Source organism: Scyliorhinus canicula, chromosome 3 (assembly GCF_902713615.1).
Source record: "Scyliorhinus canicula chromosome 3, sScyCan1.1, whole genome shotgun sequence".
Classification (NCBI taxonomy): Eukaryota; Metazoa; Chordata; class Chondrichthyes; order Carcharhiniformes; family Scyliorhinidae; genus Scyliorhinus; species Scyliorhinus canicula.
Genome location: NC_052148.1, coordinates 166945070 through 166962740, shown reverse-complemented (window position 1 = coordinate 166962740; position 17671 = coordinate 166945070). Strand labels below are relative to the sequence as shown.

Genomic DNA, 17671 nt, shown 5'->3' with positions numbered 1-17671 from the left:
CCCCCCCCTCCCATGCCTCGTTGAAGGCTCGTACCAGCACCGGGCCCACCAAATCCGCATATTTTTGTAAAATTCCACCGGGAACCCGTCTGGCCCCGGCGCCTTCCCCGTCTGCATATGCCCAATCCCCTTGACTAGCTCCTCTAACCCTATCGGCGCCCCCAGCCCCTCTACCAGCTCCTCTTGGACCTTGGGGAACCTCAATTTGTTCAAGAAGCCCTCCATCCCCCCTCCCCTCGTCGGCTGCTCTGACCGATACAGCTCCTTATAGAAGTCTCTGAAGACCCCATTTACTTCTGGCCCCTTCTGCACTACGTTCCCACCCCTCTCCCTCACTCCCCCAATTTCTCTAGCCGCATCCCGCTTGCGGAGCTGATGCGCCAACATCCTACTCGCCTTCTCCCCATATTCATAAATCGCGCCCTGCGCCCTTCTCCACTGTGTCTCTGCCTTTCTGGTGGTCAACAGGTCGAACTTAGCCTGCAAACTGCGCCGTTCCCCCAACAGCCCCTCCTCTGGTGCCTCCGCATATCTCCTGTCCACGTCCAAAAGCTCCCCCACCAGCCTCTCCCTCTCCTGTCTCTCCCTCCTTTCCCTATGTGCCCGTATGGAGATCAGCTCCCCTCGGATCACCGCCTTCAGGGCCTCCCAGACCATCCCCACCTGCACCTCCCCCGTGTCATTAGTGTCCAGATATCTTTCAATGCTCTTCCGGACCCTCTTACACACCTCCTCATCCGCCAGCAACCCCACATCCAGGCGCCACAGCAGACGCTGGTCTCGCGCCTCCCCCATTTCCAAATCTACCCAGTGTGGCGCATGGTCTGAGACCGCTATGGCCGAGTACTCCACTTCCCGTACTTTCGGGATCAGTCCCCTGCTCAATACAAAAAAGTCAATTCTAGAATAGACTCTGTGGACATGGGAGAAAAAGGAATACTCCCTCGCCCTCGGCCTCCCAAACCTCCAGGGATCTACCCCTCCCATCTGCTCCATAAACCCCTTTAACACTTCTGCCGCTGCCGGCCTCCTACTCGTCCTTGAACTCGATCTGTCCAGCACGGGGTCCAGCACTGTGTTGAAGTCCCCCCCCATGATCAGGCCCCCTGCCTCCAGGTCCGGAATGAGGCCCAGTAGGCGCCTCATGAAGCCAGCGTCGTCCCAATTCGGGGCATACACATTAACCATCACCACTTTCTCCCCCTGTAGCCTACCCTTCACCATGACATATCTACCCTCTTTATCCGCCACCACCTCCGCCGCCACGAACGACACCCTCTTCCCTACCAGGATCGCCACCCCCCGGTTCTTTGCGTCCAGTCCTGAGTGGAACACCTGTCCCACCCACCCCCTTCTCAGGCGGACCTGGTCCGCCACCTTCAAATGGGTCTCTTGTAGCATTGCTACCTCCGCCTTCAGTCCCTTCAAATGCGAGATTACTCTCGTTCTCTTGACCGGCCCGTTCAGCCCCCTCACATTCCAAGTGATCAGCCGGGTCGAAGGGCAGCCCGCCCCTCTCCCCTGCCGACTAGCCATATCCTGTCACCTGCTCGCCCCGAGTCAGCCCTCCCCTTCTGACCCGCTCCCCATGGCGATGGCGCCCTCCCCCCACCCCTCCGGTCCTCAACTTCTCCTCCCTGGCCTTTTCAGCAGCAACCCGGTAGCCCCCCCCCCCTTCCCCTCCCCTCCCCCCCCCGGCTAGGACCCTTCCTAGCCGCGATGCACCCTCCATAGTACTTCCGTAAGTCAGCTGGTTTACGCTGACCCGGCTGCCCCTGCCACAATCCGACTCCTCCCGGCATGGGGGACATCCCCCCCCTTACCACCCCTTCTTGACCCCGCTCCAGCGCGGGAAAGGGAGCCATTTCTGACCACGCCCCTTCCTCCCACCCTCCTCCCTCCTCTGCCCCGTGCGCGGGAAACCAGAGGAAAGCCCGCGCTTTCGCCCTGCCACTCCCCACCCCTCCATCTTCAGTTCCACCCCCGTCCCCGATCCCATACCGATTATATAAAAAAAAACCCCACAAGAAACACATACCCCCGGCACTCCCCCCCCCCCCCCCCCACCCCGCCCCCCCCAACATAACATTATAAATAACAGAAAAAAGAAAAAAACTGGTAGAGAGAAAAAAAAGGGTCCAAAAATACAGCCAAGTGAAAATCCAACCAAAAGAAAGCCACGTGTCCAGCTTAAAGTACCAGAGCGGCAACGACCGCCAAGTATCCCCTGGTTCTAGTTCGAGTCCAGCTTTTCTTCCTGGACAAAGGCCCACGCCTCCTCCGGGGACTCGAAATAGTGGTGCTGGTCCTTATAGGTCACCCACAAGCGCGCTGGCTGCAGCATCCCGAATCTGATTCTCTCGGCATGCAGCACCGCCTTCGTCCGGTTGAACCGGGCCCGCCGCTTTGCCACCTCCGCACTCCAGTCCTGGTAGATCCTCACCGTCGAGTTCTCCCATTTGCTGCTCCTCTCCCTCTTGGCCCACCTCAGCACCCTCTCCCGGTCGCTGAATCGCTGGAACCGAACCAGCACCGCCCTCGGGGGTTCGCTTGCTCTTGGCTTCCTGGCCATTACTCTGTAGGCCTCCTCCAGTTCCAGGGGCGAAGGGACGGCCCCTGCCCCCATCAGTGAGCCCAGCATTTCTGCCACATACCTCGGGAGGTCCGACCCCTCCAGCCCTTCTGCCAGGCCCAGGATCCTCAGGTTTTTCCGCCTCATGCGGGTATCCATCTCCTCCAGTCGGTTTTGCCATTTCAGGTGGAGTGGCTCGTGCACCTCCACCTTTCCCACGAGGACCGTGGCCTCCTCCTCCCTCACAGCCATCTCCTGCTGCAGCTCCCGAATTGACGCCTCTTGGGTCGCCTGGGCTCCCATCAGCCTGGTGGTCGTCGCGTTCATCGACTCCAGCAGCTCCACTTTCAGCTCCGTGAAGAAGCGCAGGAGAACAGCCTGCTGCTCCTCCGCCCATTTCCTCCAGTCCTCGGGTGCGCCGCCGGCTGCCATTTTGGGTTTCTTCCCCCGCTTTTTTCGGGGAGCTGCTGCCGCTTTTTTTTCTGCCCCACTTCGGGTGATGACCATAAATTTTGCAGGGTTCTCCTCTGGGAACCTTCCCCCACCGGGAATCGTCGTTCCAGCGCCGTTAGGGGCCCTCCAATCGGCCCGAAAACACCTTCCTCGCAGGAGCAGCCAAACGTGCGACTTAGCTGGTCATAGCCGCAACCGGAAGTCCCTGTATTCCTATTTCAACACCGTCTCAGCTATATTGTTCCTCACCTTTCTTTTTTTTTTAAATGTTTTTATTGGGTTTTGTCCATGGTATAATTACAGATATACACACAGAAAAACAAAGGAAGTAAACACACTAAGGGGAAAGTTTTTTTTAACTAAAGTCTACCTCAATAGAAGTGTACGTCAGTAATGGTTACCCAAAAAGTAGACATGATGTTGTTGGGTGAAAATATTCACAAGTAGACCTTAACGTGAGCAAAGAAGCAATTTATTGTTGCAGAGAAAGTTCCTAGACCACTCGGTCTTGACGGCACACTTTCTCTCTGAGCTGTGGCTTAAACTGGATTAATATACACTTTCAAAAGCAGAATTAGTTCGTATTCTCATTTACATCCAGCCAATCAATTCTCTTAGTATTGCAGTTCATTCCATATATAGTTATCAATTCTTTACACAGTAGTTTACATTCATCCAATCAATATGTTGTGGACGTGATTACATAAAGTCATTAATTGCCAGTCCTGGATGCCGGAACTAGAGGCATCCCTCTAGGGGGGCTTCCTCTCTCAGCTGTTTTGACAGCTTAGAATGACAGCTCCTGCAGTCCAAGGAGCACTGGTCATCACTGACCCATTGTCTTTGGAGGATACATCTGTTAGATTCACTCTTAGTCCAAAGTTCACTGTCTCAGCAGAAATCACCATTCGTGGCAACTTAAAAGCAAGCATTAATTCATATAGCCAAGTATCCTGTCATACACTGCCAAAGCAGAATGCAGGCATTAATTCATATCCCAACATGTTACCAAAGCAGAAAGTTTACACCAACAATGTCCTCCTTGTATGGCACATCATGGCACTCAAATAATCAGAAAAAGTAGATGATCAGCCCCACCTCGACCCATTTGTTTTCATTTCATTTTAACTGTCCTTTACCATTTATTTATTTCTTAATATACATTTAATTTATCTTCCCCCCCCCCCCCCCTCCAATCTTATCCATCTTTCCTGTACCTTTCTCCTCTTTGCTTCCCCCCCCACCTACAGTTCATCCTCTGATAGTTTCCCTGCTGTTTGACCTTTCACATCTTTTGTCCTCTCTGGGGATTGCCATTAACACTCTTCCTCCTTGATATCTGTGGCCATTAGCACCCGGTTTCCCTGGGTTTCTGTGGCTATGACTCATCTTTCATTTCCACTCCACAGTATAAATATTTCCCACTTTCTCTGTCTGTTAGCTTTGACAGAGTCATCAGACTTGAAACGTTAGCTCTTTTCTCTCCCGACAGATGCTGCCAGACTTGCTGAGATTTTCCAGCATTTTCCCTTTTGTTTCAGATTCCAGCATCCGCAGTAATTTGCTTTTATTTAGAAAAAGTAGAAACATTGGTTCAATAGCCATATATTATGACCCCATTGGAAAACTCCCAACAGCGAAACCTTTTTGGCATGGATCCCTCCGTATCTGTTTACTGTTCTTCAGCTGCCACCTTCAGTTCAATTTAGGCATAATGAAAGACCGAAAGGACGTTGGCTGTATATTGTGATTATATTAGTAACACCCAAAGGCAGAGGTTCTTTGCAACTTAACTTTGTGTCATGATTGATGTGTCTCACAAATAAATAGTGGAGCACATTTATCTTTGTGTGTCTCCCTTTGTTTTCTACGGTGTTACCATAATCCTTTTGCTTCTGTACTCTAAACCTTCATTTATAAAGCTAATTATCTCTCAAAAAAGGAGGTTGTAGTCAGGGTGAGGTGAAGGCGCGCAGAGGAAGGCGTCATGCAGGGCCAGGGAGAGAAATCATGTGCCTCGATGCTGCTCCTGTTTCCAGGTCCCTTATTTCTCCCCAACCCCACCCCACTTCAACCCTCTCCTCAATCATTTTTTAGGGGAAATGCTTTTATTGTAATTTTTTTCTTTTTAAAAAAATAATTTTAGTGTACCCTGTTTTTTTTTTTTTTCCAATTATGGGGCAAGTTAGCATGGCCATTCCACCTACCCTGCACATCTTTGTGTTGTGGGGGTGAGACCCACGCAGACACGAGGAGAATGTGCAAACTCCACACAGACAGTGACCCGGGTCCTCAGTGCCGTGAGGCAGCAGTGCTAACCACTGTGCCGCCCCTTTTATTGTCATTTTTATACAAATCATACAATAACACAGAATAACAACCAAACGGTAAGAACTTGCAACATAATAACCTCACCACTAAATCGCACTCCCCCACCACCCTATCCTCCTCACCGCCTAACAGCTAACATAGCCAACTCTTTCAAATACATTAGAAATGGCCGCCATCTATGGTAAAACCCTTCCACTGACCCTCTCACGGTAAACTTGATCTTGTCGGGGTGCAAAAACTTCCATCAAGTCACTCAGCCATGTCTAGGCATATGGCGGTGTAGTTGACCTCCAGCCCAAGACGATCCGCCTTCTTGCCACAAGCCAGGCAAAGGCCAAGATGTCCGCCTCTGCCCTGAGTTCTGGCACACCAGAAACCTTGGGAATCGGCACCAGTGGGCAGGGCTCCAACCTAATGCCTGGATTGAAGACGTAATATCAAAAAAGGACCTCCAGAAGCCCACCAGCTTTGAGCACGACCAGAACTTGTGCGCGTAGTGAACCAGCCCCCTCGAACACCAATCACATCTATCCTCCACCCCATCGGAAAAAACAACTCATTCTAGTATTTATGAGATGTGCTCGACTCAGCCTCACACAAGATGAGATCGCGTTCACCCTCCTCAATGTCTCACAAAAACTTCCTCTTCCAAGACCGGCCCCAGCTCCTCCACCCATTTTGCCTTTACACTCTCAACTGAGTATGTCTCCTTCCCCACTGTCTGCTAGTACATGCCCGATGTACTGGCCACCTCCGAACCTGAGCAGGATAAAATCCGCTCGAGCAAGATGGAAGGCTAGAAAATGCTTTCTGACCAGATACGCAACTGGAGATAAATGAATCCATCCGCATCTGCAAGCCCATATTTCTCCTTCAGTTCCCTCAGGCTAGTGAATCAACCCTTTTAAAAACAAATCTCCCACCCCCCTCCTTTTCCTTCCACTCCTAAACTTCACATCTGTCCGAGCAGGCTCGAATAACCGATTTGCACAGATAGGAACTAGCCTTGAGGCAGCCTTCAAATTGAAATGTTGATGCAGTTTCCTAAATTTGGCGCTCCCGATCATGGGAGAAGCGCCCAAGAGCCGCGACCAGCTTTTAGGTTCAAAGCCGTCCACGTCTGCCAGCAACCACAGCATTTTCTCTGGCTCCATCTGATTGGCACCCAGATTATCCAATGAGTGATTAGCTTTCCTAATTCCAACTAATTCTTCCGTTGAGCAATAGGAAGAGGTGGGGCGGTACTTTCGGCAGTGGACTGATGGAGCTCGGGGCCTGTGAAGGACACCGGGAACAGCCAAGTGACGTTTGTGCGAGGGATGAGAATGGCGGCAATGCTGGCAGTCAGCACCAGTTCACTGGCTTCCACAAGTACTTCAATGCCTACACCATCACAGGAAGGAGGAAGTTTGCGATAGCTACACAAACAGGGAATGAAGCAATTTGTTCTTCAAACTTAGATCAAAGAAGAAGGCACCAGCAGCAATCACAGAAAATAAACTGTGTCTGATTCTCCTCTGGGGCACGGCATGTGGAATTTAAGCACTAGCATGTGAAACCTGTTGAATGTTTGAAACCGCTACAATCATGTCACTAAAATAGTGTAATATAAGTTATCAGTCTTCACAAATAAAACTCATAGGATGCCATGTGCTGTTTTCAAAAAAAGAGAATGCCATCTGCATGCATGCCCCCTCAGGCAGATCCGACAGTGCACAGGCCTGGTTCCCAGCGTGGCAAACTGCCATCTCTTGACATCAGCACGCTGTCCCAGTACCATATCGTCCGGACATCAGCTGTTCCGGTACCATCTCGTCCTGACGTCAGCATGCAGTCCCAGTACCGTCTCATCCTGACGTCAGCATGCTGTCCCGGTACCGTCTCGTCCTGACGTCAGCATGCTGTCCCAGAACCACCTCATCCCGACGTCAGCACGCTGTCCCGGTACCGTCTCGTCCTGACGTCAGCATGCTGTCCCAGAACCACCTCATCCTGACGTCAGCATGCAGTCCCAGTACCGTCTCGTCGTGACGTCAGCATGCTGTCCCAGAACCACCTCATCCTGACGTCAGCATGCAGTCCCAGTACCGTCTCGTCGTGACGTCAGCATGCTGTCCCAGAACCACCTCATCCTGACGTCAGCATGCTGTCCCAGAACCACCTCATCCTGACGTCAGCATGCTGTCCCAGAACCACCTCATCCTGACGTCAGCATGCTTTCCCAGAACCACCTCGTCCTGACGTCAGCATGCTGTCCCAGAACCACCTCGTCCTGACGTCAGCATGCTGTCCCAGAACCACCTCGTCCTGACGCAACATGCTGTCCCGGTGCCGTCACATCATGACGTCAGCACGCTGTCCCAGTACTGTCTCGTCCTGACGTTGGTGCGCTGTCCCAGTACCGTCTCGTCCTAACGTCAGAATGTTGTCCCTGGACCAAATTTATTTTTCAAAATGGCAGAGTCTTCCCGCCAGAAGTGTGGAATGTGAGCATGTCATGCGCCCGGCACGTACACTGACATCATATGATCCGTGTTTTGGCCACAAAATCATGGAGGGGTGATTTCTTCATTTTGCATTTGCCAGCAAGCAAGCAACAGGAATGTGTGAAGAACTGAAGATGGATCAGTTTGTAATAAAGAAGAGTGGGCCAGAGACACAGACAGGCCAGGATCTCACAACTGAATCTGCTGGAGAGAGCTTCTCAAGGGACTCCATGGCAGGACAAAGCAGTGCTGGTGTGAGCTCCAGTGCCTCCGATGAGCAATACATGAAGCTGAAATCGGAAACAAAGCAACATGAAGTTGGGTTTGTGAGGTTGAGAGTAGGGCCAGTCAAGGACAGTAGTGGGAAGTTGTGCGTGGAGTCTGAGGAGATAGGAGAGGTGCTAAATGAGTATTTTCCGTCCGTATTCACACAGGAAAAAGACAAAGTTGTCGAGGAGAATACTGAGATACAGGCTACTAGACTAGAAGGGCTTGAGGTTCATAAGGGGGAGGTGTTAGCGATTCTGGAAAATGTGAAAATAGATAAGTCCCCTGGGCCAGATGGGATTTATCCTAGGATTCTCTGGGAAGCTAGGGAGGAGATTGCTGAGCCTTTGGCTTTGCTCTTTAAGTCATCTTTGTCTACAGGAATATTGCCAGAAGACTGGAGGATAGCAAATGTTGTCCCCTTGATCAAGAAGGGGAGTAGAGATAACCCCGGTAACTATAGACCAGTGAGCCTTACTTCTGTTGTGGGGAAAAGTCCTGGAAAGGTTTACAAGAGATAGGATGTATAATCATCTGGAAAGGAATAATTTGATTAGAGATCGTCAACATGGTTTTGTGAAGGGTAGGTCGTACCTCACAAACCTTATTGAGTTCTTCGAGAAGGTGACCAAACAGGTGGATGAGGGTAAAGCAGTTGATGTGGTGTATATGGATTTCAGTAAAGCGTTTGATGAGGTTCCCCGCTGTAGGCTATTGCAGAAAATAGAGAGGCATGGGATTCAGGGTGATTTAGCAGTTTGGATCAGAAATTGGCTAGCTGATAGAAGACAAAGGGTGGTGGTTGATGGGAAATGTTCAGACTGGTGTCCAGTTACTGACAAGGATCTGTTTTGGGGCCACTGCTGTTTGTCATTTTTATAAATGACCTGGAGGAGGGCGTAGAAGGATGGGTGAGTAAATTTGCAGATGACTCTAAAGTCGGTGGAGTTGTGGACAGTGCAGAAGGATGTTACAAGTTACAGAGGGACATAGATAAGCTGCAGAGCTGGGCTGACAGATGGCAAATGGAGTTTAATGCAGAAAAGTGTGAGGTGATTCAGTTTGGAAGGAATAACAGGAAGACCGAGTACCTGGCTAATGGTAAGATTCTTGGTAGTGTGGACGAGCAGAGAGATCTCTGTGTCCATGTCCATAGATTCCTGAAAGTTGCCACCCAGGTTGAGAGGGTTGTTAAGAAGGCGTACGGTAGAGGAATTGAGTTTTGGAGCCATGAGGTCATGTTGCAGTTGTACAAATCTCTGGTGCTCACTGGGCTAAATCGCTGGCTTTTAAAGCAGGCCAGCAGCACGTTTCGATTCCCGTACCAGCCTCCCCGGACAGGCGCCGGAATGTGGCGACTAGGGGCTTTTCGCAGTAACTTCATTTGAAACCTACTTGTGACAATAAGCGAATTTCATTTCATTTCATTTCATTTCATTTCAGTTCTGGTCGCCGCATTATAGGAAGGATGTGGAAGCATTGGAAAGGGCACAGAGGAGATTTACACGGATGTTGCCTGGTATGGAGGGAAGATCTTGCGAGGAAAAGCTGAAGGACTTGAGGCTGTTTTCGTTAGAGAGAAGAAGGTTAAGAGGTGACTTAATTGAGGCATACAAGATGATCAGAGGATTAGATAGGGTGGACATTGAGAGCCTTTTTCCTCGGATGGTGATGTCTAGCACGAGGGGACATAGCTTTAAATTGAAGGGAGATAGATATAGGACAGATGTCAGAGGTAGATTGTTTACTCAGAGTAGTAAGGGCATGGAATGCCCTGCCTGCATCAGTAGTGGACTCGCCAACACTAAACACATTCAAATGGTCATTGGATAGGCATATGGACGATAAGGGAATAGTGTAGATGGGCTTTAGAGGGGTATCACAGGTTGGTGCAACGTCGAGGGCCGAAGGGCCTGTACTGCGCTGTTATGTTCTATGTATGGCTTTATTAATTATACCAAATGCAAATCAGGATGCAAAGCCCATGTGTGTTATGTGCATGGAAGTACTGGCAAATGAAAATTTAAGTTCTCGCTGAAACCTAATCTACCAGCTGAAGCCCTTAGCAGAAATATAACATTGAATGATAAAGTAAGTGAGATTGTGAGGAGCAAACAGGCTTACCTGCCACATTTAAAGGTACACAAAAAAAGCCAGTCGAGTAGTTTGAGCAGCGTGGGTCACGAAGGTTGGCTGGCCGGTTAGTTAAAATGGGTCCCGAGCAAAAAAAAGTTTGAAAAGCTCTTGATATAATGTAGTATTTGTTTATATACACCCTATATGTGCCCTGCCATGAATGTTAAACACATCAAAGTACAAATTTTACTGCAATGTCATCATACAGTAGCTAGTGGTGTCCCTCAGGGATCCGTGTTGGGCCCACAATTGTTCACAATTTACATAGATGATTTGGAGTTGGGGACCAAGGGCAATGTGTTCAAGTTTGCGGATGACATTAAGATGAGTGGTAAAGCGAAAAGTGCAGAGGATACTGGAAGTCTGCAGAGGGATTTGGATAGGTTAAGTGAATGGGCTAGGGTCTGGCAGATGGAATACAATGTTGACAAATGTGAGGTTATCCATTTTGGTAGGAATAACAGCAAATGGGATTATTATTTAAACGATAAAATATTAAAGCATGCCGCTGTTCAGAGAGACTTGGGTGTGCTAGTGCATGAGTCACAGAAGGTTGGTTTACAAGTGCAACAGGTGATTAAGAAGGCAAATGGAATTTTGTCCTTCATTGCTAGAGGGATGGAGTTTAAGACTAGGGAGGTTATGTTGCAATTGTATACGGTGTTAGTGCGGCCACACCTGGAGTATTGTGTTCAGTTTTGGTCTCCTTACTTGAGAAAGGACGTACTGGAGGGTGTGCAGAGGAGATTCACTAGGTTAATCCCAGAGCTGAAGGGGTTGGATTATGAGGAGAGGTTGAGTAGACTGGGACTGTACTCGTTGGAATTTAGAAGGATGAGGGGGGATCTTATAGAAACATTTAAAATTATGAAGGGAATAGATAGGATAGATGCGGGCAGGTTGTTTCCACTGGCGGGTGACAGCAGAACTAGGGGACATAGCCTCAAAATAAGGGGAAGTAGATTTAGGACTGAGTTTAGGAGGAACGTCTTCACCCAAAGGGCTGTGTATCTATGGAATTCCTTGCCCAGTGAAGCAGTTGAGGCTCCTTCATTACATGTTTTTAAGGTAAAGATAGATAGTTTTTTGAAGAATAAAGGGATTAAGGGTTATGGTGTTCGGGCCGGAAAGTGGAGCTGAGTCCACAAAAGATCAGCCATGATCTAATTGAATGGCGGAGCAGGCTCGAGGGGCCAGATGGCCTACTCCTGCTCCTAGTTCTTGTGTTCTTATGTTCTTATGTACAATGTTTTAAATTTCACAGGAAAATACCCTATTAGTTAGTTATAACATTGGACTACTTTTGTTGACTGCCTCAGCTCTTGTTAATATGTTCTGCACATTGCACCGTATGGACACAGTGACAGCAAATTCACATTTGGGGTAAAGATTCAATACTTCTAACCCAGATAAACTGCCCAAGATCTTTTCCATTCTTGCTTGTATGAGAAATGAGCCCTGGAGTTGCAAACGGAATTGCAGCCATCACTGGATCGATCAGAAGCTTCCTCATCCCGATTCTCGGAAACTGGGGGATGTTCCCCCTGCTGCGGGGCTCAGAAACTAATGGGCAGCTTCCAACTGGCACTGTGTCTCCTGCAAATGACAACATAGGAATCCTACCAGTAACCATATTGCATGGTCACATTAAGTATAGGATTTTAGGGCAGCATGGTGGTGCAGTGGTTAGCATTGCTGCCTCACGGGTCCCAGGTTTGATCCTGGCTCAGGGTCACTGTCCATGTGGAGTTTGCACATTCTCCCAGTGTTTGTGGGGGTTTCGCCCCCACAACCCAAAAGATGTGCAGGGTAGGTGGAATAGCAATGCTAAATTGCCCCTTAACTGGAAAAAATGAATTGGGTACTCTAAAATTTAAAATATATATATATATATAAGATTTTAAAATGTCCTTGTGTAATCGACAACATTATCAGAATTAACTGATTGATACATGATCATGAATTGGGTGCACCTAATAGCTTGCCATTTGTACATTTTGAGAACAGAAGAAAAAAGGAGACAGAGTAGGCAATTTGGCCATTCAAGCCTAGTCTGCCATTCAGTAAGATCATGGCTGATCTTCTGCCTTAACTTGCTGCACTATCCCTTATTCCTCAATTTTCTTTGTACCCAAAAATCATTCTGTCTTAAATATACTCTGACTGACCATCCAAAACTTTCGGGAACAGAGGACTCTAAAGATTAACCATGCTTTGAGTGAACAAATTTCTTATCATTTCAGTCCAAATGACTGACACCTTATTCTGTGACTCCCCCGTTCCTGACTCCCCAGCCAGTGAAATAGTTATCCTGCATCTACACTGTCAAACCATTTAAGAACTTTATATTTCAAAATCAGCCATCTCATTCTTCTAAGTTTTAGGGGATAACTGACTAGCTTTCTCAATTTTTCCTGTCGGGTAATTCTCTCAGACCAGGAATCAATCTAATGAACCTTTGTTGTGTATTCTCTCTAAAGCAAATGTATCCTTCCTTTGTTAAAGAGACAAAAACTCTATACAGTGCCGCAGGGGTGGCCTCACCTTGTATAATAATAGTAAGGCTTCTTTACTCATGCTGCATTTCCCTTTGCAACAAAAGCCAAAGGAAAACTTGTCTTCCTAATTACTTGCTGAACTGGCATGTTAACTTTCAGTGGTTTATTTGATAAGGAAGGAAGATATTTTAAAGAGGTTTAGCAAAAAAACTTGAGGATTAGTAATTACAGAAGCTGAACTCTATTCAACTTTAATCGATAAAAGACCTAAAAATAATAATAAACAGCTGCTGAAGAAGGTTGAGGGAATAATATAGTCTGATAGATGGTGGGATCCAAGTCGAACACCATGCTGGTCCTTGAGAGTCCCAAATACAGTTGCAGGAATATTATTGGATGAATAATATATTGTTGCATTTCTTACAGGGGAAGGATTCCACAACTATCATCACTCATTTCCATTCGACTACTCGACAAGTGAGTTTGGCCTCCAGCTGAACCCAACAACATGCTTTATCGATTTCATGTGTTGGCTTGGACTGGCAAGTGACCGAAAGCGAGCCTCTAAACAGATGATTGAAGCATGCAAATTGAGGACTGGGGACGGGAGCAATTAAAAGTAACACGAAGAAAATCTCAAAGTCCATATGAAAATTTCACTCATTTAAATTTGCTGTTATTTTAACTTGGAAATAGAGTAATTGCATTTCAAGCTTGTGACAATGACAATGCATCTAGCTTTATTGCGGTTTAAATTTCACCACTTAACACTTTCCAGTCCATGCAAGCCAAAGACATCCTTGAGTGTGTTCAGTATATTTTACAGACTGCAGAAAGGCGTACTTAGTCTGCCTGCCATGGTCTGATGTAATAAGTGGCAGCAGGTGTGCCACACTCTCCGACTGTATCTATTGATGAAATGGTATATCAATCAAGTTTTATTTGCCTTCAGGAGACTTCAGATTCAGTTAAGACATTAATATAATGGATTAATGAATTAGGTTTGTGAAATGATCCCCACTCTAGAAAGCTGAAGCAGTCTTGCAACATAATAAATTCAGAGTCATGGGCTTGAAAGGGTTAAACGACATGAATTTATTTTAAAGTTAATACCAGTAATGTTAATAATTTCTTACATTTTGTTTATTTGAACCCATGTCAACTTTGTACTAGAAAATAGTGTTACTGAGGGATAAGTGAAGAGTCTTGAAACTTTGATGTCTAGATGTATAAATGGTTATTAAGAATCTTTGTATTACTTAAAACAAAAGTTTTATTTAACTCTAGTATGGTGATGGAATAGAAGATTGCTCTGCTTCTTAAGATTCCTCTGTTGTGACAAAGAAAAATTGTTGGAGAGGAAAAGGATTTTTTTTAATGAGGTTTATCAGATGTGGCACATATTGTGTTTGGGGAAGATACTGATAGTTGTTTTTCTTTTTGAGACTAAATCATGTAATATAAATCTGATTTACAGAAGTGGGCCTCGTGTATGTCTGAAAATATGAATCAACTTCAGCAGAAAACTACTTTTCATACTTGTAAGGAGTAAACACAGGACACAAACCAATTTGGGAAACGTTCAGAAAAACTTAAATAATATTCAGTACTTAGAATGTTTCCTAATTCAGTTAGTGTTCTAACATTTTGGCTGCTCTATCCCTTGCTGCTTATTAAAATGATTTTTTTTATTTGGTCAGGAGCAATTTATGTATTAGACATATCAAAATTTAAAAAGCAAAATTGTTAAATAACTTAAGGGGCAAGAGCAGTCTAGATGTGCTGGATCTTAATTTCAGAAACACATTGAAAATACTTTTGGCCGGTGATATTTCCCCATAGTACATTAATGTCATGGTTGACCGTGAGCTCCAGGCAGTGTTTCATAAGAACATAAGGAGTAGGCTATCTGGCCCCTCGAGCCTGCTCCGCCATTCAATGAGATCATGGCTGATCTTTCATTGGTGCAAATGACTATCCTAATTCAACGTGCCTCTATTGTTAGAACTCTTTAAAGGAAGTTGCTGCTGATTTGTTACCAATGAATTGGCTGCTACTCATTCCGTGTGTGCGTGTGTGTTTGTGAGAAAGAGTGGGAGGAGGGGAAATGCAAAGGGTACAAGTATGTGATTATGTGCAATAAATAAGTCATGCAGCAACACTTTACAATATCACAGCAACACTTTATGATATCACAGCAACCCAATGTCTGTCCGTCTGTCCCCATCTTTCTGGTGATGTCACAAGAGCATTGAACTATTTAATTGAGTGTATAATAATAAGTGTAAGATGAGTCTATGTCCTTTCCCTGTGATAGAATCAATGTGCCATTTCAAAATACCAAGACTGTGTCAATTCTGTTAGACCTTGTATAATCCATTTGTCCTATATTTTGTGACAGTATTTTATCAGTAATCTGTTAAATGCCTAATTTGTGGGGTAGATGGTGTATCTTTGTTTTCTGTTGTATTCTTTATTAATGATAAAACAGGATATTACCTGAAATATTTCCTGTTCATATATGAATAAACCAAAGTCTGACCTTGCAATTACTTATGATTTGACCACAGTTCAATAAATTAAAAATAAAATTACAATACTGACGAGCAGAAAGAAAGATCACCAACTCAGATGTAAAAAAATAAGTACTTACACAATTAATCAAATGATTTGTGTGGGTCTGTACCTGTAACCATCACATGACTAAATTGTCTGAGTACCAAGAGGAGACCAAATGTCTTTTCCAGAAGAATACTGGGAGAGTGTTTACTGGACCATTCTTGTGCAACACCGAGTTGCCTACAAAAAAACGGTACACAGAGTGAGGTATCAACAGTCCTGCTTTCCCTTTCATCTACAATTGGTGCCTGATCTGGGAACCTCATAAAGAGGAAAGGGTGTAGAAACTAATTTGAATGAATCGTGAGTTTATTTAGTGAATAGGTGAACCATTCAGAGCAGATGGGTCCTGCTACTAAATTTTGGTCTGTACTAAATTAGCCGATCTCGACCAAAGGTGAGTGTAGTGAGAGGGTTCCAACTATTTTATGTGAAAACCAAAAAACTAAAAAGAACTGAGGATGAAGTAAAAGGGGAAATCCCTAAAGGGACACTGCCTTACACATTAAAAGGGTCAATAAGGCCCTGTGGCACCCAGTTGACATGGAAGATCCCGATGACATCAGTGAACACCACATGCTCCTTCTCCAAGGACTCCCAGCATGAATGCAGACAGTCGAGTTCAATGACCCTTGATCGCCTACTGCATTGACCTGTAGATAGCACATTGGAGTGAGTTTGTTAAGAATGCCAAAAAAATTTACTTGAATTCTGCCATCATCATCCCGTCAGTATACCAATCCTGACACCAACCTGCTGTCTTGCTGGGTGGTCATGTACATGGTGACCAGTGATGGTCAGCCCCAGGAGTAGGTTCACTAGGAGGTCCTCCTACATACCTGCCCCTCTCCACACCAGTTGGAGCAATGAATCGTCATTCCCCACTGGAAATTGAACCCGTACTGCAGCGGTGAGAAAGCCAAATCCTAACCACTAGACTACCAGGGAAACATTTTTTAAAAAGAAAATTGGCCCTTATTTCTGCTCCTATTTGCTTTCCTGTGATCCCCTATTGAAACTGCAATGAGTGAAAATCAGGTGTTGGTTCCACTGTGATGTTTCCCCGGCCAAATAACCCAGAGTATGCACTAACGATGCTAACATATGAATATATATTTTCAGTAGCAGATTCTCTGAAAATTATTCAATTGTCAGTTAATCACTTCTATTCAGCTGTAGGACACATTTCCTTCATTTAAAGTCTTGCCATTCTTTGTCTCATTGAACACGTATCAACCTCTTTTGCTTGTTCATCATCCCTGGCCACTCAGCATATTGAACATTTTAGGTTGACATAGGTTACCAACAAAATATATTTGAAAATACTTGGTCCTCGAAGCATCACAAGCGTTTTGTTGGCTGGTTTTGTAATTATGGTTGGTTCCTCTTACTTAACTCCCAAACAAAGTTCTTGGAGTTAAATGTTATTAAACACACTTGGAGTGAGTTTGTTAAGAATGCCAAAAAAATTTACTTGAATTCTGCCATCATCATCCCGTCAGTATACCAATCCTGACACCAACCTGCTGTCTTGCTGGGTGGTCATGTACATGGTGACCAGTGATGGCAGTCATGGAGTAATATGCATTATTACCTGCCATTGATAGTAAGAAGTACATACTGTGGAGAGTTTATTCTAGCTGTAGGTAATATTAGAAATTGACAAATTACACCAACTGGAGAGTATACCCTACACCATTCCTCCCCTCTGGAGATGGTAGGTGTGATAATTTGTGATGATGTATTGTGGAAAGGAAGACATTTTTTTAAATGCTAATTTTCATTTGTATGCATTTCTGCAAATCTAACTTTGGCTGATTTATACTGTACAGGCTGAGAAATGTCAATTCTATAGCACATTCTTCATTTGCAGTATTTACTAAATGAACTGTAAACATTTGAATTTTGTGGTGTTGGTTTCATTTTGCTTACAAGTGAGGGGACTGTCCTCATGAGAAATGTGCCACATGCATTTGGAAAAGAGTCTTGTACAAATTCATTCTACGGACTTGTATTCAACTTTAGTTTACAGGAGCCAATCGATAATTAAACACATCTGTAAATAATTGTGCTTTGCATAATTAATTCAGCAGTAAGGAGACCTATCTATATTAACCTTGGCCATTGCTCCTAATGTTCGATTTCTGCTGTACACTTGGGGATCTTAATTTTGATGTATTTCCCACAACACCATTTGCCAAAATAACGAAGAGAAGACAAAAATAAATAAAAACACCTGAGTGGGGTGTGGAACAACTCCAAATGTACCTACCGGTGTACTCAACCTCATAGAAAATTGAGTTAAAAAG

At 45.6% G+C, this 17671-nt stretch overlaps 1 protein-coding gene across 1 annotated transcript in view; it reads left to right on the top strand.

Moving 5' to 3' along the window:
- Positions 1-17428, top strand: part of LOC119963091 (stearoyl-CoA desaturase 5-like) — a 108956-nt gene extending 91528 nt beyond the window's left edge. Inside the window, exon 5 of the mRNA XM_038791672.1 lies at positions 13170-17428. Within this exon, the coding sequence (XP_038647600.1) occupies positions 13170-13360 (191 nt within the window). The 3' untranslated portion in view covers positions 13361-17428. The remainder of the gene's footprint in view (positions 1-13169) is intronic.
- Positions 17429-17671: the final 243 nt, after the last annotated feature.